Raw genomic sequence first — 23,266 nt, 5'->3', positions numbered from 1 at the left:
CTGAAAGCTCTGTAATAATTATCAGTCACAATAATCAAGCTACCACCCTGATATCGGGTATGTGTTTACCTTATAAGCCAGTTGAAGAGTAGAGGTATCTGTTTTCTCATGTTGAATGCCAATGTAAAATGAAGGGGAATATTTTATATCATTTCCTGACATGACAGCTACACCAATATCAGAAATGAAAATAATCTGATATATTGGAAGACCTTTAATAGAGCTCTTCAGTCACAAATAATACTGGGCTAACACCATTAACATGTAAATGGTCACAGATGGCATTTATTTAATGTTATCAGGAAAAAAGACATTGTTTATTCATCAAACCAGTCAACTTTGGTCAATTAGCAACTTGAACATTTTGAGAATGTACATCGGACAATGACACAAAAAATGGTCTGTATGAAATAAATAGCTATGTTGCTCATTTACAGCTTGGCTGGGAGACAGAAAAAACAACAAAAAAACATAAGGGTTAATCTTCATATTTAAAAATGGCATACAGATGCGATGTGATTCTCGTGAACTCACTAACTGCTCCAAAAAAAGCTGTCCTTTTTAAATAAAGCTTTTCACGTTTAATATGTACCTTCAAGAGCCTGTTATAGTTAAATAAATAGAATGCTTTCCATTTCTAACATGCACATCCAATTTGTCCGGGGAAAGTATTTACAGTTCACTGATCCTACACGTCCGCCTCTTTATTTTATTAATTTTTTTTTTTTTTAGTTTTTACTCCTCTACACGATTCTTTCTCGTCACAAACGCTCATACACACGAATGTACAGTCACTCTTGCAGACATGCTGCATCTATATACTATTAACACAATACCTAAATCTATGGCAAGTGATCAAATGCTAACGGTGAACATGGAAGTCCATGTAGTGTGAAGAAGAAATAGTCCAAATACCACATCTTAACCAGGGAGGGAGGGGCAGGGCGGTGAGGGGCTTACAAAAAGTTAGTTTACAATTGATCATGCACTGTATAAACTCAGCGTATTATTTGGTTTGACAGGTTTTCATCAGTGGCTTCCGTATCTACTTGTTTTCTTTAAGTTAACAAAGAAAAGAGTGAGGAATAAGCAATCCTACCAAATAATCTCTAAGAATATTTAAGTCTTGTGTAAGTCCCCACCATTCTTCACTCTCCTACATCAAAGTGGTTTAGCTATCTTTTCGTTAGCTTCCGTACGTAGCCAGGAGCTGCTGGAAGGGGTCGTCTCTTCATGTCCATAGTAGTGTAGGAACCCCAGGCCATCGCGCCGTAGGTTGAGGTGGGCAGTTTTTTTTTTTCTTCTCTCTGTTGTTTTTTTTTTAAGCTGACAATTTTTGTTCCACTCTTTTTCATGACGCAAAGTAAGAGTTCTGCATTGAGTAGAGGCGGTCGATGGGGTTTCCCACGCGCGCCTGCATGGAGTTGACTTCTGAGGACGCCATAAAGCAGTCGCTGAGGCTGGTTAAAGACGTGTCGCTGTCTATGTCGTGGAACGCAGAATCGTTACCTGTGAAGAGAGGACATGGTGCGATCAGTCATCAGAATTCAAAGCAAGCCTGTTCTGGAGTAAGATTAAAAAACACCACAAGGTGTTAACTAAAAATGTATAGCATGATGTAATTGCTTAAGAGAAAAGTAGCAATATTTCGTACTACTGCTAAAACATTTTTAAGGACGGTTTCAATATGTGTGACATTTGTTTATTGTTTTTTTTTTTAAATACGTGAACTATAAAAATCATATATACAGTACATATACACACCAAATTTAGTAGCAGTCTTCAAGCGCTATTAGGCAAATTATCAAGACCAGAACAACAAAAAATACAATACAGTAGCACCGGAAAAACAAGCTAATATTCACTGACATGACAGGCACGCTGCTTGTAACATGACTACTTTTATTTTTCATGTAAACAAGAAAAAAATGTTTTTCTTAGCCAGCTGAGCATGAGTGTGAAGTGATATTTAGTTCCTTCCAACTGAGTAGCTCTTGCTACTTCTGCACTTTGACTGACATCTCATTAATACACCCTGATTCTGTGGAATAGTATGCAGGAACATTTCAAGCCGCCGTCACATTGTTTCTTATTTTTTCCATATATGTTGGCGCTTTGAGTAGAACTTGTCATGCAGATCTAAATATGAGGAACTGAAGTGGATTTAGAAGAAATTAAAGTTCTGTAAAATGTTTGAAAAACGTGTCAATTTTGAAGTGCTCCCAGTTTTTCTCATGATTGTGTGGTGAGATCAAGGGTGTGAAACTCATAATGTTCATCTGCATCAACACAAACCACTCTTTCTTTTTTCCTCTAAAAATGGAGAAGGAGATTTCTAGAAATCGCTTTCTCTATGAGTGCTCCTTGGTGTTTAGAAAATTAGAAAACAAAGTAATCAGAAAGTAGGTCATGCCATGAGTTTCACTTTTAGTTTTAAGTACCCAGCACTTGAGTTTAATGAATCATCATTAGCCTGGCTTAGATGGTGATACATTTCCGTACTCAGCCCTCTGTCACCACAGGCTCGCTCAGAAGGAGAGATTGCTGAAAAGTCAGCAACTTGAAGCTATCAACTACAGGTTTCCTTAAATAGAAAACATTTTACCAACTGGCATAACAAACAGAACTTGACTACATTATTTTATGACTTGGATCAAATTGGAACGTATGTACAGAAATCGAATCTGTCTTGTAAAATGACTTAAGACGTTGTTTATTGTGAATCAGCACTATATAAATATAGTTTTGGAACTCAATAGAGATGCAGAATAGTGTAACATGGGTACTGGTGGTTCCGAAGTTGTTACATCTTGATACTAGCATTGCCAATTCAGAGGGAGAGACATCAGACGAAAAAATAAATAAAATAAAATAACAACACTGGGCTATAAAATCACAGCAACCTTGTATTTAAGATTTATAGCAGAGTTGGAAAATGATAATTACTAATAGTCACTTTGAGAAATAGCTGTTGTGTGTCATCACAATTGCGAGAAGACTTTTGTTAGATATCATCAAAGCTCACTTTTTGCTGCCCTCCCTGGGACGATTGAAAGACAGCGAGGGAGCATGTAAACAAGGGGCACCCTCTTAAAAGATCTGGTTAATAGCAACTGTTTACGCCTTTCATAAAAACCTCAATGTGTTATTTCTCTGGGGGGAATAGTTAACTTTATTACACTCTGGATCTTAATGATAGTGTTGCACAAAATGGGGACAGCGTTTTGAGAGATATCTTTTAATGCCTTGCCAATATTGTTCTGTTCCCCAAACCAAAGGAGAGTGATGAGACGAGGGATTTGGTTTCTTACTGCCACGAAGAACTAAATGGAAGCAAATTATAAGGAAGTTATGAACTTCAGGAAATGGTCCCACTGGGACACGTTGAGGACATCACTCAGAAATGTGCTGTTCCAGTTACATCCCGTGGACTCAAACGTTGATTGGCTCATTTTCCCGCCCTGCCTCTATTTGCATTTTAATTCCGTCTGGTATCAAACAGAAATCAGAGGCTTGTTGTTTTCCCACTTCTGCTCCATTATCTCACCCTCCTCGGACTGCAGTGCATCTCGTCTCTACGCCAAGCCACATGTTTCTGCCGACATTAGGAAACATCATCAGTGACGAGGCATCTCTTAGAAGTGGAGGCATGGAGTCGAAACCATATTAAACAGATCTGAAAGCACACTTCAAACCCCGAGAGTTTATGGGAACAGTTGTGTTATCTCATGTGGGAGGAGATGCTGCTCGCTCCTCTCGGAGAGCGGCTTAAATCAGGGAGCTGTGGCCAGGGAACATGTCCCACACAGAGGAGCCATGGGGCTGATTACGGGACGGGCATGTGTTCGTCTTGTGTGTGTGTGCATGTGAGCCGTGTAGCGCTGGGAGGTGGATGCTCACCATATGGGTTCATATGGTCCCCAGGCATCTGTGGGGGGGTGAGCCCCTGCTGGAACGGGTCTGTGCTGTAGCCGTTCTGATCCATGGTGACCAGCTGCTGCTGAGGGGGAGCGAGCGGTGTAAAGGAGTTCATCATCCCCTCCATCCGATTGGACATCACCTCTGCAGCGAATGGAAAAACAAAAACATGTACAGTAATTACATAAAACACCTTTAATGAAGAGGGGGGAAAAAGACATAACGAGTGTCAGTCCAAGGCAGTAGGGCTCCAAAAAAAAAAAAAGAACTGGATTCACACCTTAAGTAATATCCTCTTTGCATTGTCAATTTTCAAACATGTATGCATTATACATCTACCATAACCAACCATTATCCCAGTCACGTTGAATGAATCTGAATATTGCTTTATGGCAGTAACTCAATTTACTAAGTGAAATAATAGAATAATTACACACAGACTGATGTCTTCAAGATCTTTATTTATCTTAATTATGACAATTTTCTATTTGACGCCTATATATAAAAAAGACATTTAAGATCAGAATATTGCAATGGATCAATAAAAACACAATTTTGATCCAGAAATTTGGGCTTCATGAAAAGTAGTTTTAATACCTGCTTAACGGTCTGACAAACAAACCTCTTCTCACCACATATTCTAGTTAACTAAATATGACTGTGCTTTGGAACTAGATAGTAACTAGTTGTGCCTTGCTTAAATCACATCCATCTCCCATGAATTGTACATTGATGGCTTTACGTTGAAAGTGTGCATACATAAAGATATGAAAAACATATTTCCTTATTTTGATAATAATTCTGTCCCAGTATTGACTGAGTACCAGATGGAAATTATTAAACAGAATTCACATTGCCTCCAATTTGGCCTTTCAGAAACATTGTTTGAGACCATTTCAGGGAAAGCCATCATTATTATTTCCTAGTATTGACATAATTTTTGGTAGTCTGTGCTCATGTCTGCAGCTGAGGTGAGCATGAAAAGATGCCGTTGAAAGCAGCAAGGCTGTTTCTAAGTTACTCTGTTCAACAGCAAAACAGTTTACTTAGAAAAACATCTTAGCAGATTGACTTGACTGTTTACGATATATATCCTATATTGAAAAAAGATAGTGAGGCCGATTTGCGCAATTATCACTGATGCGTCACTCATACTGCAATTTCTATTGGATTTGTAGTTTTAATGGTTCCTATAATAAACTTTTTCTATGATTACCAATTCCGTTTTAAAATGACATAACCAGCAACAGAACTTACTAAAAAGCTTCAAGATAAGAGCCTTCAATATAAGTATCCTCTACTTTGAACTTTAAGAGACTTTGTTTTCAGTCCAATTAAAATAGCTTCTATGTTTAAAAATGACAACAGTCTGAGTGCACTGACTGACTGCGTGTTCGATTTCAAGGTGGAAATTAATCTGTGACATGATATAACAAAGAGCAGTTGTTAAATTTGTAAAAGAAAAATCTAAGTGAATATGAACTAATTCATAAAGAAATTCAATCAGGTCATTACCCTCATTAGTTAAGCTAAGTTGCCCTGCGACAGACTGGCGACCTGTCCAGGGTGTACCCCGCCTCTCGCCCGGAACGTAGCTGGAGATAGGCACCAGCAACCCTCCCGACCCCATTAGGGACAAGGGTGAACAGAAAATGGATGGATGGATGGAGTTAAGCTAAGTCCTGTTAAGTTGACAATTTGCTGCTGGCTTCAGTTCAAGTGGATTACCTTCAACCCGTGATAATACATTTTCCATTTTCAAGCACATTTGACCAAAATCATGACAACGAATCTCCACACATTGATTATTATACCAGGTTTCCATATATTTACAAGCCTACAAAAACATGTGCAACCTTATTTGATAGACAACTCTGGTGCTATAGGGGCCCCTTGTTGGTATAGAGTCTAAAACAGCTGGTTAGGGTTCTTTCGCCTTGGGCCATCTCTGTTTGCTTTTGAGAGAAGCTCCTACGACTATCCAATACCTAGATTGCTCGCCTGTCTCCGTGTTAGCATTTCCATGGTAACCTACAGTAGTTCTGCCACAATTCCCCTTGACAAACACTGCTTTTGGCTGACTGAGTGTCAAGAGGAACACAAAGCTGTCTCACAGCCTCAGTACTCGAGCCCATCCCCCCACGTTTCACTTTCCAGCGGTTTTACAAAATGATGTCTGTCATTTATTTTGTTTGCCTCCGGAAAACAATTTCCAACTTTGTTCTGTGGTGCTCTTGTTTACCCGCTGACATGTTTGTAATCTGTTATCCTTGCGTAATCACTGAACACAAATTTGATTACAGTGCAACACAGCTACGTAATGTGGGATTTCTGAGTTCTTGGTTTCCAAACATCAACACTCGAAATAGTTTAATTGTTTAATTTGATCAGATTAATTAAAAAGTCCTTTGCAAATACATGCATCCTTAAACATTTTTCGCATTTTGTCACAGCGAAAACACAAACATCTCTGCAATTCACTGAGATCTAATTTTAGAAAAAGATAAAGGCATATTAGCCGCAAGGAGTAATGAAAAGAATACTTAGCTTTCAATAAGTTTTTACAAAAAAAACCTGAACAGAGTGGTATCCATTCGCATTTGGCTCCCATGAGCTAAATAGTTTTAGCTTCTCTCTCTTCACGTCTCTACCAACATCTACTGTATACTCGCATTAAATCTGATGAGTTTCCCAATCCGTACTGAAGTAGAGCTTCTGTAGTGCATAATGTTGCCACCTCTATGAATAAACATAGACACTGTCCTCAATGGCAGCCACACAAACCTCTCTGCATGTAGGTTAAAATGTCTCATTTTGGTCTCATTTCACCAGAATACCTTCATCTACATGTTTGCTGTGTCCCCAATATGGCTTGTTATAATTTTGTAAACAGACTACATGTCGCTTTTTTTTCTTGCTACATGTCTGACAGCTGTTCTTCTGACAGATTATCCCATCACAGCAGCGGCAGCTTCATAAGTTTGCGCATGTAAGATACCATTACCATTTTCAGTTAATGGATGGAACAATGTTCTGTCAGCTGGGATATTGTTTAATTTAATTTAGGGGTGTGAGAGTAATGGATGGTTTTATGTTGCATGGATGTTTCAAATTGTAAAAAAGAAAAAGTAAAAAAGGTTCAAGGGGTAGGAAAACATTTGCCAGGCCCCGCACAGCCACCGCTGGTGCCGAGAATATGAAGGTCGTACCTTGGCCGAGCCGCTGGGAATTCTGCTGCTCTTGTTGTTGCTGCTGTCTTCTTGCCAACTTCTTCATCTGAAACGAAGGAGTCAAAGTTGTGAAGAACTCCCAAAACTAACATGCTGTCTTTAATTTAAAAAGGATGCTCCTCGCTGTTCACCCTTGCGTGAACCGCCTGAAATCTCTATCTCAGCATGCCTCGTTGTCGAGTATCAAAGGTTTTCGCGAGATAATCATCAGCAAAGAGGAGGGCGTAGACATTTAATGCAGGACCAAGCGAGATTTGCAACTCTTCGCTCTCGTTCTCTGCATTTCGCGAGAGGAATGCGGCGATAAGTTTAACACACGCATAGTTGTGGTGATTTAGTGGCGCAAACAGAACGAAGCTGTTCTTTCAGACGGGGAGAGTCGGATTTTAATCTGGTGTAGGGTGTCTCTCACCTTAGCTCTCTGGTTCTGAAACCACACCTGGACCACTCGAACACTGAGTCCCGTCTCTGCAGCCAACGTTTCCCTCACCTAAAGACGAAAAAAGAAATACAGTTACCATCACACACAAAAAGAAAATAGAACTTTTTTTAATTTTTATTTGATTGGAGTGAAACCTGAATGGTACTGTCTTTTTTGAGCCTATTGGTAATTGGTTCCTAAAGGTTCTGGAGCGACTGCTGCTCCTGTTTTAGTGTTTCAGGGCTGAAGTTATGCAGGCATCCCCCCCCCCTCATCTCAGTGTGATGTTTGATGCAGACGGACTGTGTTACTGCTGCCTTGCCTCGGCAACGCCGAACAGAAGATAGCTTTCCACTTCAAAGTTCGGCTCAGAGGTGGAGGAAAATTATTATTATTTTTTTTTTATTTGAGGATTTTATATGTCAAACTACTGTAGGGCTTTTAAATCCGCACTACGCTCCAAACAAAAGAAAATAAAAATCCCACTTTGTCGTGGAAGTTTTTCTGTGCTGCGCCTGCGCCTCACCTTCCTACAGGGTTTGGAGGAGACCTCAAAGGAGGCCTTGAAGGCCCGTCTCTGCTGAGTGGTCAGAATAGTCCGCGGTCTCTTGGGCCTCCTTGGATCCTTCCCGTCGTCCCCTTTGCTCTGGCTCCCGATTCCTTTCTCTGGCTTGATGTCTAGCTCCTCATCATCACTTTTCTCTGCAGGGGAAAAAAGAAGAGCATCGTTTTGCCTAAATGAACCCAAATTTGGACAAAGCACAGGCTTTAAGTTGTTGACAGGCGGCTGATAAATGTATATATTTATTCCACTACGTCGGGTGAGGAACAAACGGCCAATCAAACAAGAGACGTGTTTTTGGTACTTTATCGATTTTGTACAAATGGGGGAAAAAAAGAGGCATGATTAGACTTTCAGAAGCATGTGGAGAGCACGCTGAAAAATGATCTTGTTTTTTTTCTTTACCCTGCTGGACATGGTGTCATTAGTAATTTATTGCTCTCAGCTTTGTCTAATTTAAACTAAATCAGTCTCTGATAAGAAAACTTACCTCATGAGTGCCACGGAAAACCCATTGTGGGCTCATATTGGAAAAGCATCTCTAGGAAAACTAAGTTTGACTTTGTCGTAGCTTTTAAAGGCAGACTGAGGCTGCTGCGACAGATCATGTATTCAATTTGTTTTGTGTTCTTGAAGCTCATAAAGTAGAACCTTTTTTCAGGAAACAGACAAATATCAAGTTCTCTTGTACCAAAGGACAGCAGCATACAACTACTTTAGATCTTGATTGATTCAAAAAATATATCCCTAGGTGTATTTCTTTTCACTAAAAAGAGTAAACTGTCAACAAAAACTACAGAAGGATTTTCACAAAATAACACTTTTAAAAACTTCACTGCAAAACCCCCCCAGCAAAATCTGCTTTCTGATTTGATGACATCACAAGAGGCTTTGACAGTCGATGATTTAAATACATTTTCTTCTCATAATTTACTGTGAGGAAAATTGGTTATCTGAACTCAACAAATAGCAAGAGGTCACTCAGATATTTTGGTTTGACCAGGGATCATAATTAGTCCAATTTAACAAAGAAAAAGCTCAACAGGGAAGAGAGTTAAAGTCTCCCGATAACAATATACATTTGAATTCAATAAAACTTCAGCCTTGAGTGTTTTCGTGGTGGCCTAGCACTGTAATTGATACAAATATTATTGTAGTCCTACAACAAAAAAAGGAACAAAAATGTAGTGCCATGTTTGAAGTAGAACAAAATGTGGTGGAAAAAAAGATTCTGAAGCATTTAAGTTCAAAATTACACGCTTCCTTTTTGCCAAATTCCCACTGTTATGCGTATGTAAAATCTAGACGTTATGCTAGAGTTCTACAGATTGCATGTAAAGCATTGTTGTAAACCGTGAATAAAAAGGACAAAGCAAGAAAAAGGCACACAGATGTACTCCAATAAAAAACTGCCTCATGTGATGTCATTGTGGTGTACGTGTACGTTTTTTGTTGTTGTTTTTGTCTGATTAATAAACAATTCACAACCCCCAAAAATGTAGAAGAAAATATGACAATGACATGTTGATACATTGGCATCAACCTAAGTAAAAAAAAAAAGTGCGTTGGATGAATTTTGACAAACAAAACGTCTGACAAGTAGCTTTTAAACCTTCAACTGTTCACACACAACAAAGTAAAAAAATATAAATAAAAAATGTATTTCCAAATTTGAACCAGCGTTGCTCCATTGGTTACTGATTGCTGTTACTGATTTTCGGGCTCTCACGGCTGAAAACGGAGGCTCTCACACGACGGCCGAGTGTCTCCTGTCATCTGGTTCTGATATGTTTCTACATTTCTCAACCGAAAACCTCCGTTTGGTTCCCGACATGCCGAGGTTAACCTCTGCTCGTGTCGAGATTCTCTCCGCCTCGAAAATCCGGGAGACTCCCAAAGACATGTGTGAGTGATGCGCTGGGATGCGAGTAAACGAGGGATGAGGGCGGGTGAGCGGGGGCAACGGGGGGGGTGGAGAGAGGACAAGGAGCAAATATTCCCACAAGTTGACAAAAGTTGACACAGGCACAGATGTATTTGACAAATTCCCGCTTTTGTGAATGTCTAAATGTAAGCCAGATGGCGGCGAACAGCGAGGCTTGGCTAGGTGCCTCGTTGTGTGTGCAGTCTATAGGCGAGGAGCACTCTGGCTGATAAGAGCGGAGGCGAAGGCTTACTGCAGAAAGGCCCCCCAAATCCCTCTGTCACTCATCGTGATACAGTAATTTAATTCTTTCCAGCACCAGATCCTGCCCACGCATGGAGAGCCATTAATGCAGGGTGGCTTGGCTTTGTCCTGCTTCCACTTCCTACTGTATTATAAAGCCACACTCCTCGCTCGGATGAACGCGAGAAAAACCATCAAAGAGCCCCAGATGGAGCCACAGGAGTAAATAAGTTCAGCTCTATCGAGTTCAGCTCTATCGGGTGCAAGCATTGTATCTCAGACGTCTATGAAAACTATTCTAATAATAATAAAGTAAGGTGGGCTTCGTTTTCTCATGGAGGGCATCTTTGTTGGCGTGTGCTGTGCTGCAGCAGAGCACACTGAATGCAACACCTCAGTGCCGGATGATGATAGCACCAGAGTGCTGTTCTCACCCTGCTGTGAGAGGGGCGCGGGGGGTGGGGGGGGGGGGCTCACCTGAGTCTGAGTCATCTGGGCTGACTGAGCTGAGTAAGTCTTTCTCCCTCTCGTAGTCGATCTTGCAGAGCAGCTGACCCTCCTTCAGGACAAACTCGTCACCCTTCCGGAGCTGGCGGTCGCACACGCAGCAGCAGAAGCAGTTCAGGTGGTAGACGCACTCCAGGGCCCGCATCACGAACTCCGTGGGGGCGATCTTCTCCATGCAGCCGCTGCACTTGGTGGCAAACAACCTGAGGGTGGAGGAGAAAAACGTACTGTTTAATATGTCATGTCTTTAAAAATAAAAATAAAAAAAAGCACACTGCACCTTGTTTTTGTATGTGTTGCCGGCACCAAGACTGAAAACCCAATCCCAATTCCGGCTAACCCTCGCTGCCAACCAGGAACCACAGCTCCAACAAATCTTGAGTGTCAGAGTTTACAAGGTAGGTCAGAAAACAAAATAAAATAAAATGTGTTTTGCTTGGATGGTTCACTTCACATTTTATTTATTTTTATTATTTCCCAAAATGGAAATTCTGAGTTACTGAGTTACTCAGTTGGTCCAGAATATTGTCCACAGTTCAGCTTTTCACATGTTCAGTCAAATTAGTAAGGATAATTTGTTGTACTTATAAGTACAAATTTATCAATTCATTGATTAAATAATGAAATCTCTTTAATTAAAAACTATATTTTAGAAGGTCTCTTTATCAATTTACTTCACCTAAATAAATTAGAACACTGACAACAAACCATTAATTAATTACATAACTCTCCAAATAGAAGACAAATGTTATATTTAATGAATAGTAAATTTATAAAAAAAAAAAATGTAAGCATTAAAGAATTAGCAGCTTTTTTTTAAGGTGTTGCTTTAGAATAAAATACATAGCTACAAAAAAATATTCACAGTTAAGTTTAAAAACCGGTATTGTGTTTAAGGAGTTGCGTGCTCTCTGGTCCGCCAGCTGGCCTGGAGGTCCTAAGAAGTCTTATGTCACATCTATCTTGGTTTTTTTTATTTTATTTTTTGAGATTGGCAATTTTTATATCATTTACTATTTTTCTGGAAGAGAATCTGAAAAAAAAAGTCATTCTGTAACAACCTGGCTGGATTTGTTAATTTTGCAGTTTAACTATACGAAATATAGTTAATAGCATGCAATGTAGCGTCTTGCAGCTCAGTTGCACTACTAAATAAAACTCCTGCAGATGTAAAAGTTATTATGTGTAAGTTTTATTTCTTTAGGCTCTGTCTCTACGCAGAGAAAGATTTGTTACTAAAAAGAGTGATTCTTTTATTTTTACTACGTCTCATTGTCCTGTCTCTCACTTATACGATAAAAAAAACCTCACCAAATATTATGATGAACCTATAGTTTATATGTATTTCTTTGAAATTAAGGATACATTTTTCATTCAAATTATTTGTGGTCTCTCTTCAATGAAGCTTTAGTTGCTCATAAAGGATTTTTTTTAATTTTTATTTTTTACACTGGCTCGTTGACCCCTTTAAGCAGTCAAAGGGATGTGACTCCTTTGACAACAACTCATCTGTTAAGATTTCTAGGGTGGGCCCAACCCTGCATCGGTCCAAAGTGAGCTCAGTCATGAAAAACAAAATCCCTTTGAAAACCTAAAAAAAAAAAAAACATGAGGCTGGTTCAGGTTCTGCTGCAGCGATCTTCAAACAACAAAACCCCAATTGACTCTTTGCTAGAAGTTTGTTTTTTCAAAAGATATCAGAATAAGCCAACTTTCCCTTTTCCTGCTATGACCATGAATCTGCAGAAGAAATGCTAAAACAAAATCTGATTCTTTTATTTCTTTTCAGTAAAAGCATCAAAGTTAAGGACTCTCACAGTTTTCAGTCTAAAAACATGAAACCTGCATGCACTGTGACGTACATTTCTTTTGTTGTTGTTTTGATGTTTTCTTTCATTGTCTGTGGGATCCAATGCTATAAATTATATACAGCCATCTGCAGAATGCCTTGCAAGTGTTATGGTTGGAATCAGTCAAAATCACAATCAACAGGTCCGGCCTAAGATATAGTTTAATATATATATATATATATATATATATATATATAAAAAGAAAGCAAACTGGACGTTTGTACTGCCTTGGAAAAGCCTGATTGGTCCACCTCTACTTCTTTCATTTCCACAGTTCTCTATATGCATCAGATAGCATATCTGAGGCTGTGATTCATTGCTGGCTACCGTTCATATCTCATCTCTGCGTCTAACACCATGCCCCCCCTCCCCCCGCCCTGCGTTGCGACGCCCACCTCTATCACCATTCCCCTGACAACACCTCCATCTTCTTTTATACCCTTTCAGCGAAGATGTTTGCATTGTTTTATCGGTGACTGAGAGGCATTTAATTCGCACTCTGTTGTGTCGGAAGAAGCCACATTAAACGGAGCAAGAAGGCAGAGGAGTGCGGTTGATCTTGTCCAGCTGTAAAAGCTGGATTTATTAGTGGCTTCTGTGTTTGCCCTGGTCTGGGAGACAGCTGGCAACCGCCTATCTGTTTGTGGTGAACATCTATTTCATTGTGCAGGAGGCGGCGAGGGGAGCAGTTGACATCATCGGCAGTTTCGCGACAGGGTTGAACGATAGAGATGAATATAATGTGTAAATATGAGAGCGAGGGGAAACCAAAGGACGGTTGTTGTCATGCTAATGCAGCTATAGGTACTGATTGAGTGCTGATAATGTGTGTGTGGGAGTGTGTGTGCGTGTTAACACGTGTGGGCGTGAGCAGCTGTGTGTGTGTGTCCTGAGAACCGACACGCTTTTGTTCTTAACTTTTAATTATAGAGCAATTAATTTGTTATCTTTGCAACATCCTTAATGTCTATCCACTAAAATACAACTTCTCTCTTCCAGCAGAAGGTAAGTAGAGCATCACAGTCTTTTTTTTTTTTTATCTCCCTCCCCCCATGCAGCAGTGAAACAACAGAGATGTCAATGTTGGCACTCGCAAGGTTCAAAAATCCTTTAATCTTTCGTTTATTACAATAGGTTAAGAAGATTATTATTGAACTATGGAAACACCTCCAGGATAATCCTCTGCGAAAGAAATGCTGGCATGCATCTCAAACATGCGGCGCTCTTGTTGAATTGACCTGCCAACCTGGATCTGTCCTCTAAACAACCAAGTTAGGTCCATAAAGAAACAAATGATGGGAAGTTGGACGACAGAAAAAGAGAGAAACATCACATCCAGGGCCGGATTTAGGAGGACGAGGGACCAGAGTCAGTTTTGTTGTCCACCTACATAATTATCTGTTTTTCTTGTAAAATATCGTAGGGTAACAGGGACAGATGAATGTCACAGTTTTTAGGCCTTTTTTCACGTGAAAATAGGAACTTTCCTACTATAGCCTGTGTATTTATAAAAAGTTCACTATTAACACATTTCTAGAGTCGTCTTCATCCATACACAAATATTACTCAAACTGTTATAATAACTATGCCAGGAATAGTAACATAGTCATTGAAATGCAATAAAAGTACAACAGGATTTCATGCGATGCTTTCTCTTATGTCTGCAGTGCTTTGAGTTGAGGTTTGGGTTTGTGTGACATCACTGCTTTAAAATACAATGAAACCCCTCAGTACAAACAAACTTGAATACGATCTTTTTACACGTGGGGACACATAAAAGTCCCCCTAGAGACATATACTCTGTTGTACGTGGTTGGTTTGTGGCCCCTCCAGCAGAACGCCTCCCACAAAACCCAGACTTTGTTTTGCCTGTACGTGCTCCTCATCCGGCTGGTAAATGTCTCCCTTTTTGAACTTTTCCTGCTTATCCTCTGTCTCCAAAGACACCAACTGTGGCGTAAAAACACATTGAAGAGACATGCGCAGTGTAAGAAAGAAAATGTGCAAAGTTTCAGTACACAGGATCCCCAAAACAAAGCAGCTGTGTATACCAGCATAACGTGGATGCTTTGTCACGACTTGATGTTTTCAAAGCCCAAGCAGAAGCACCTCTCCATCAGGAGGTTCATTTTCAGCTGAAAGCTTGGAAGCAGTGATGATAAACTACTATTTCCCCACCTTAAAGTCGTCTCCATCCTGTCAGTCACACCTCTTCAAACAGATTCCCTCAGACGGAATCTTTTCACCGATTGCTTCATTACATAATTAACAAATAATTGTTTTTAAAAAGATGCAATAGCTCTAAGGTAAAAATAAAATAAAAAATCACCTACTGACTTTCAAGAAGGGTCAACATTTTCACTAAAATGTAAGCAACAACATTTAGATTACAAACTCTATGCAATTCTTACATTGTTTTATGATCTTTGAGAGAAGCCCATCTTGTTTCTGATTAGAAACAAATTAGAAACAGGTTATTTTTCAAAATTTAAACCCATCATGGGTATGACCAGGCTTAGGTTTAACTGCTTTCTGGTTCGGTCCATTTACCAGTGATGCTGATGCAATCAACAGTCTGCTGTAGCCACATGCTCTCTATGAGGAACTGCCACAAAGTAAATGATGTGATGCAGCTGAATTTCCTCAGATAGATGACTTCTTACCATTTGACAGCACAAACTGACTCTGTCTGCATTGAAATACCTACAACTGAAATTGAATCTGACGATATGACTGGACTGCGTTGGGTTAATTTTTCTGTGGCTTTGTTAGGTTCCTGCTAAAGTCCAACCACCAATGGAAAAAGGCAAATATTCTGAGATGTGTCTCTGGTTTTCAGAGGGGATTAGTGTGCTACATGCTGGGATCAGGGAAACAGAGGTGATGAATCTGTCAAGACGAGTTCCCAGCTCCAACTCTAATGTTTAGCTAATGATCGGTGGCTTAGGCTCAGAAAAGGGGTGCGAAAAGTTGAGGAAATGACTTGTTAGCGCGGTTTAGATGCGTCAGGCGAGCTGCATTCACCTATGACCGCTCTCTCTCTCTCTCGCTCTCTCAAATCTTCTCATCTGGATGAAAACATTCTCATTCAGCTCCCTTCTCCTTTCTTCTTTTTTTTTCTCCTCGCCGGGACTAATCTTGTAAGCCATTATTTTTCTATTTCCCCTCTCTGTCACTTTGCATTATTTTTGCTGCTGTAATTCCCATTCGTCCCTTCTGGAATCTTCCTGTCCTGCTTTGTCCCCGGGTCTAATCCGGACTTTCTGCCTGTTTTCAGTCCGCCGGTCCCCATTCTCAGCGGGGTTCAGATGGAATAGCCATGCGTGACGCCCCTCCTATGGCAACCACACCTCCACAGGAAGGCAACGCCGACTTTTCGGATGGGCAGAGAAGGCCTTTGAGAGGCTGGCAGCAGAAGTAAATCCTTCTCTAAGGAACAAGGAGAATTAGCAGGGAGCAGCGGACTAGGGATTTAACCCTACCCCTATCCTTTGAAAGGCACAGTTGGTCCCACTCCTGCGGCTAGCCACAATCAAACAGAGGAGGAGCGGGGAGGCGGCAGCGGGGAGAGGGGAACACAAACTCCCTGAATGACACAAGCAGTGGATTGTGGAGGAGCCTAATCCCACTTTAATACCTTTCCAAGTTCAGCTGCTAAAGAATGCTCTTAAAAACAACACCACTGTGTGAGCAGTGAAGGTTGACCGAGAGAGGGAGAGGGGGGCACGCCTTTCAACCTCCCCAACATTACCTGATTAGAGGCAGGGGGACGACGTAGGCCGCAGGAAAGACCGCCCGCCTCTCCGGAGACATCTACGACGCCGTAAGTGGCTCTGAATCAAACTTGAAGCGAGTTAGGTCGTCTTTAACCAATTTCTCGTTCCTGCCTGACTCCGGCGATGCTAGTTTCCAGCTAAAAAAAAAATCCACTTTCCAGTCATTCATCTGCTTCAGTAACAGGATGCCCGGTGTTGCAAGTCAAGCCTGCGTGAAAAGGACAACACAAAGAGGGACCACCAGCATGACAACTCCTGTTCTGGCTCTTTTTTTCTTTTTTTTTCCCTCCTCCCACACCTGAGCGCACAGATCGAATGATGAGACCCCGCCGCCTGGATCAATGGCTGCATCTCAAGCAGAGACCTGTCAATATTTACCTAGGCCTCCCTGGAACAGGACTCATAAATGAGGAAAAAAAAAAAAAAAGAGCCCATCTCAGCACATACCTCGGCCCCTGTGGAATCATTACGTCGGTCTTTTTTTTTTTTTTTTTCCAAATCTCATACCTGTAATCCCTCGTCTGCTCTTTCTCACATCACCTCTCTGTGTGACTGATTATCACACTGTTGAGGGTGAAATGCACAGATAGAGAGAGAGAGAAAAAAAAAACAACAACTGAAAACATTGAGGGGAAAACAAAAGCCAAAGGAGTAGTTTTATGTCTGATGAGCTGCACCGCCAAAAAATCCAATCAGGGGACCTCGGCTCGTCGTCTTCCGCCTCTCTATCCGGGCACTTCAGACACCCGCCGCATTCTCCCTCTGAGCAGATTAAGCGCAACTTAAGAGTGTGACAACATGTTAAACTCGCACCACGTGTTGCCAGCCATTTCTCCTCTGCAGACTTTACATTTATTACTTCTGCCGCAGTAGCGAGCATCGGGAGGACGGGGTGGGATAAAAGAAAAGCAGAAGAACAAGAAAGAGAGAGAGAGAAAGAGAGTTTAAAAAAAAAGGAAGCCCGAATGAGGAGGAGGAGGGGGTAGGAGAAAGGTGGCTGGCTGCTATCATGCCACATTTAACCAACACGTGCAACAGCCTCACCTACTCCCCTTTTGCTTTTGAACAACACTCTGAGAAATACCATAACAATTTAGGCGAAGAATAGCCAGGGCCATTATGTCACCGCATCCCTTCAAAAGAAAGAGAGGATGAGGATTATCCAGGCAGCAGCTGTAAGCTATTACTTTGAAGATGGGCTCGTGTGCTGGGGTGGGTGTGTGTGTGCATCTTTGTTTTTTTGGTAGGAAAACCTGCGGCTGTGCCAATCATGCAGAGGTGAGGCTCGAGGCCTATGTGGCAGCTCATGGAAAAAAAAAATATATAGATATTAAAAAAACAACTCAATTCAGTTTTTAGGGTTTGATTAAAATAACTCAATGTTTGATTCTGTCATAGAGTAATATTGCTGTGTGTGTGTGTGTCTATTGGGGAACTTTGATTGTTGGTGAAAAGCACAACCAATACCTAAAAGAAAAAGGAAATCTATCAACACAAATAAAAATATCATAATTGAATTGTAAGGGGATTTACTTGAGCCTATCTTACTTCTTCGCCCTTCCTTCATATGATCTCCGATGGATATACGTTGATTTTACATCTACCTCACAGCTGGTAGTTATGCTATATTTCGCACAATAATCTCAGAACTAGTCAGTGATTAGAATTTTTGTCAGATTATTCAAAACTTGGGGGGGGGGGGAAATGAAATAATCACCAACAAACAAAATTTTCTTTTGAAAAGATGGAGGAGTTAGAATAATCTAATGACACTGCAGGTGTTTTCCTATTTTGCCATGTGTGTCAGCGTATTAAACAATGTCTGAAGCGCAGGTCTATACCTGAAGACATGAAGGGGAACACAACGTCCGGTCATGTCTTTAATTTGTGTCCGTCATGTTTGATGTGCTCCCGTTCTGAATAGTGAATGTGTATTGGGATCAAGGTTGTGGAATACACTTTGCACTGCTGCATCAAGGATGGGGTTTTACAATGACATGACTGACATGTTTTTCATCCTTTTGTCATATTTAAAGCTCCACTGACCAACTGGGATTGAAATTTTAATGCTCTTTGAGCATCAGATAATTTTTATCCAAATGAACCAAAAAGTGGGTTCTGCCACCTATTTCACTTTACATTTGAAGCTAGATGAGTGGAGCAATCTGCAGTATTTGAGAAGCAGTTGCTTATCTGTATCAGTGACATATAGGGTGTGTAAGAGCTTGATATTCATGTGATAAAATTTTGTATATTTTACTGTAAATCGCTTTTGAAGGCAAAGCCGGAGTGTCATTTACTTAAGGCACCATATCTGGCCAAATCATTAAAACATAAGTTAGAAACACAATAGTGTGAGATGGGTAAATATAAGCAATTTTCTACATTAATATTTTGATCATTCAACCTATAAATACCTCTTCCTCAAGGAATAACAATAAATTTGAAACTCATTCCTAAGCATAACCAAAGGCACCTGATTAAAGGGGCAGTAAAGTGTCATATCAGGGTTAGATATAAACTCAAATTACTGTGAGTTTATATAAAACAAAACAAAGTTTGTTTTCTACAAACTTTTCTACAGTTTGTAGAAAAGTGTAGAAATCCTCAGAGAGGACAAGCAGTCAGTTTTAGTTGTCTTTAGCCATTTTAAACAACTCGCATTGAAACTGTTTATATCAACGGGATGCGAATGCTGTGTTAAACCTTCACACTCAGAGGAAACACTGTACTGCTTATCATTTTCTTAGCTGAAGAATGTTGGCATTAATATGCTGGAGTTACATGATTTGAGACAGACTGTTTTATCAATTCGCTCTATCAGCTGTTACTCAATAGTCCCAAAAGTGGAGTAAACCTGTCATTATCGTGACACCATCAAAGAGCTTTTCCAGGTCTCGTCATTGTTTGGGAATTATCCCAGAGGTCAGCTGCACCACAACAGCCATGTGTTGCAAACACGAAGACAGATATTTATTATTAATAAAGTACTCTGTGTCACACATATCAACATTTCCACTGAATTATGAAGTGGACATCCAAAATCAGCTCAAAGAGGGAACACACACACACAACTAACCACTACCTGTAGATAAAACTGATGAAGCCTTGCAAAGCGTCGCTTCAGACAAATCTAAACTCATCTTTTTTTTTTCTTCCAAGAAATATCTATAGAAACTTAATTTGTCGTAAAGTGTTCCTTGTCCTCTTTGCAGCTCCTCACCTCACTTTGAAGACGGCGCTTCAGCAGCCGCGTGAGGAGCCGAAGACGCGGAGGAACATTTGATGACCAGATGTTTGGCCTCCCCATTGATGAACAAACCTCTTTAACTTCACCAGAATGTCAGGAAAATTACTTTGTTATGCACCGCCCTGCTGTCCTCTCCATGCAGCCGAGGCTGGATGTTGACCACGCTGCCCTAAAATAGCAGCCCTGCATTCTGCTAATACAAGTGTGTGATTGCTTGCAGAGGCTCTGATGACAAAAGCAGGTTTAAGACAGCTGCTCGTGGATGTAAAAGAAAAGAGAACAAAAAAAACCTGGTGAAGTTCAGGCCTGTAAGGAAAGTGGACCGCGGAACAAGAAGCAGTAAGGATGACGCCATTTCTGGGAGCAACCTCATTGGCCGACCTTGTTTCATTGTATCAGCGTTTCTCTTTGGAGAACACATTCATTAGAGAGTAATGAAGCCAAATAAAAAGTGCCATCCTCGTGCTCCCGAGGGCCAGCTCCAGTCAGCTCTAAAAGCTGCTTAATCACCATCCCTTGCTTACTACATTAGCATAATAATGGCCTTTAAATTGAGGCTCTTTGTTTTTTAATTAAACTCCCAGCAGGTAAAAGTAAAACACATTAACGGGAAATGTGTACACCACTAATGGCCCAAAGGTGCCTTCTTCATCAAGCAGCTCTGGCCGAAGGGTCCGGCTCGTACTCCCGCGCTGACGTGCAGCGCCGGCTGCCTGCAGGCTCACAGGGGGATGAAAGAGACGAGCAGATTGCACTTGGCATTAAAAAAAAAAAAAAAAAAAGATAATAGCAGAAATATGTTTGATGTGTTACAGTTTGCATATGCAGGTGCCCCTTCCTCTCAGAGGAAACGCACTTAGTAATAGCTGCTGAACAGAGCAACGCTAAACCTGCAAAACACCGCCGGTTACAGAGAGAGAGAGAGAGAGAGAGAGACAGGAAGGAAATGTTTCCAGGATCAACTGCACGGCTGTTATTGTAAAAGTAAATCGAGCACCTAGGGTTCTGTGGCGGTATCAGCTCCCATGCGCTGGAATGCGCAGCTCGTCGAACGAGCCTCCAGCCAGACGGACATCCCAGGCCGATCTGCGCGTAGCAGCACAGCTGCAAAAAGAAATCCTAACCCTGGCGTCGTCATTTCAGTGATCTCATTCCAGGCTTCACAGATTACTCAACACCTGAAATACGGCTCGGTAGAAATCTGTGTCGTTTGTGCTCCGGCTCACTACCAGAACATGATCAAAACATGCAAATTGCTCTTGTTTTTCCCATGATTTCTTTGTTGAAACAAATATTTTAAGCTCACATTGAGCTGAAGAAGGTCGTAAATTATAAATTCTTAATAACTATGGCCCAGAAAATATGTCGGAATCAGTGAGTTCCTGGAGAGAGGCAAGGGTTAAATTCGTAGAGAAACAAAGGAGGACAATTAATATGGATGCACCAGTCTGGCTTTTCTTTGCAAATAATTGGTTAACTATTGTTTTTTGACATTTTTTTCCCACAATAAACTGTAAGAAAAGGGGCTCGTGTTTTTTTTTATTTTTATTTTTTTATTAAAAGAGCAGTTTTCAATTCACTGGTAAATAAAGAAATCATAAAATGCTTCCTATTGAACCAAATTCTTTACCGTTTACTGTTCAACCCAAAGTCATTCATATTACTAACCAATTTATTACAAACACATTGTTTTGGTAAATTGGCTTAATTTGGCCAAAATGTTTTCTTCCCAACAATAAATGGTAAAACAATCTCTATTGGCATTACAGCAATCAGACCTTACTTATGACTGTAGGCCATTTCTTTGCATGTTTTCACTGGGAGATGGATGATTTATGTTCAGTGATGAGTCTTAGAGCACCTTTTTGCCATCATGTTCATTTTTACCTTCTATCACAAAAGATTATAGAAGGATATCAGGTTATCTAATACCAATCAGATAAGATATCACGGGTTACCTATCAGATTCAAGGTACAATTTTGACCAGGTCACTCCAAAATGTTAATATTGATTTCAGGCAGAAAAACATGTTAGTAAAATCAAAAGAAAACGTTACGCCTTAAACCGCCAGTGGTATGAATAACTTTAGGTCGAACAGTGTCTGATTTTTATTAAATCAAAAAGGTGAACAGTAAAACATGGTGTTGGCTTCAGTGTTCGTAAAGAAAGAAACAGTAGAAGGTCTTTCTTTTAACAAATGGAGAACAATAAGTACTTGCAGAATTGACTTGACATTCACAAATCAAAGATGTTAAAGGGAAAATTGGCAGACTATAGTCTTTGAGTCATTGGTGTCCTGCAATTTATAGATTTTGGGAATAAGTTTGGTCACAACAACTCATGGTTATGAAGTGGAAACTAAAGGCATGCCACCCATCTTTCATTTTAATCTAATGTTATAAATTTACAGTTGACAAGCTAAGAGCAGCATGGCTGTCAAGCGGCCAATTGCAGACTGCCTCGGTTTACTTATGTCACTGAATAAGAAACAGAAGCAAAAAAAATAATATGAATTTAGAAGATTTGTATGTTTTTGCTTAGGTCTAATATATTCTGTATATCCAAATGAAACTAGCAAAAACTAATTTTGTAGACGCTGTTATTAAAGCCCTAATAATTGACACATCATTTTATTGTAACGGCGGTAGAAATAGTTGAAATGAGAAGTAATTATGTCATGTTGCACATCTCCGTTGACAAATTCTGTGTAGATACCATGAGACCACGGTAGTTCAACACAAATCATCATACAGTGAGAATCTGTGAGCAAATGGCCAGTCAAAACCAACCCATGGTAAAAAAAAAAAAAAAAAAGGATGTAGAGAACCGTTTCTTCTTCTCCCGTCTTCACTAATGAGTCGCTACAGGAAAACAGCGCAGAAATAATCCTCCGCAGCCACACAGGTAGAACAAAGCAAATGGAGTGAAAAGGACAGTGTACTGGGCAGCGGAGGAGGCTAAGTACACAGCTAAATACAAGAGTAAGCAGGCGAGCACACACGATGCTGTTTGGACAGCTGCTGTTCCTGAGTATGTAAAATGAGTGCGACATCACATTTAGGCTCAGTTTTTAAAGCCTCGAGCAAACAGTGTGGTAGCACACGCTGCGCTACAGCATCTGTGAAGAAATGATGACTGAGAAGATTTTTTTTTGTTTTGTTTCTGCGTGCACCACATTTGAGTTGCTCCTTCAGCTTCCTTCTTTACCTAAACACAAAGCAGTAAGACTGTAAAGTCTAAAACCTCCCAGCATAAAGCTGTACCGTACATAACCATCGCCCGTCAAAAGTGACAAGTTTGAATTTTTGGTGTCATTCACGTGAGCAAAATCGTGATAAAAAATTCACTTTGATGTGTGAGACGTAAAGCGAAACCTACCACTGCTGAGCTACTGTAACAGGCGGTTGTTTTAAAAGTGAGCACAACAGCTCTCACATGCTTCAGAATTACAAAGTGATATGACCCCCCATACAAACACTATTATTATTCTTTAATAAGAGATTGACAGCAGTTTGGGACGTGCAATAATACTTTGCAGCAATAAAAACAATTCATATGTGCAGGAAGACAAGATAGAATCATGG

The 23,266-nt window shown here is 40.4% G+C and overlaps 1 protein-coding gene across 3 annotated transcripts in view; it reads right to left on the bottom strand.

The window, feature by feature from the left end:
* Nucleotides 1-257: 257 nt before the first annotated feature.
* Nucleotides 258-23,266, bottom strand: part of lmx1bb (LIM homeobox transcription factor 1, beta b) — a 65,473-nt gene continuing 42,464 nt past the window's right edge. For all 3 annotated transcript variants that reach the window (XM_028034699.1, XM_028034700.1, XM_028034698.1), the window contains 6 exons: nt 10,776-11,008; nt 8,096-8,271; nt 7,561-7,638; nt 7,128-7,194; nt 3,901-4,062; nt 258-1,509 (listed from right to left, as the gene is read on the bottom strand). In XM_028034699.1, coding sequence (XP_027890500.1) covers nt 1,352-1,509; nt 3,901-4,062; nt 7,128-7,194; nt 7,561-7,638; nt 8,096-8,271; nt 10,776-11,008 — 874 coding nt within the window. In that variant the 3' untranslated portion in view covers nt 258-1,351. The remainder of the gene's footprint in view (nt 1,510-3,900; nt 4,063-7,127; nt 7,195-7,560; nt 7,639-8,095; nt 8,272-10,775; nt 11,009-23,266) is intronic.

The sequence above is a fragment of the Xiphophorus couchianus genome, chromosome 12 (assembly GCF_001444195.1).
Source record: "Xiphophorus couchianus chromosome 12, X_couchianus-1.0, whole genome shotgun sequence".
NCBI classification, from domain to species: domain Eukaryota; kingdom Metazoa; phylum Chordata; class Actinopteri; order Cyprinodontiformes; family Poeciliidae; genus Xiphophorus; species Xiphophorus couchianus.
Note: the sequence above shows the minus strand (reverse complement) of the source record. Positions and strands in the feature narration are given on the sequence as shown.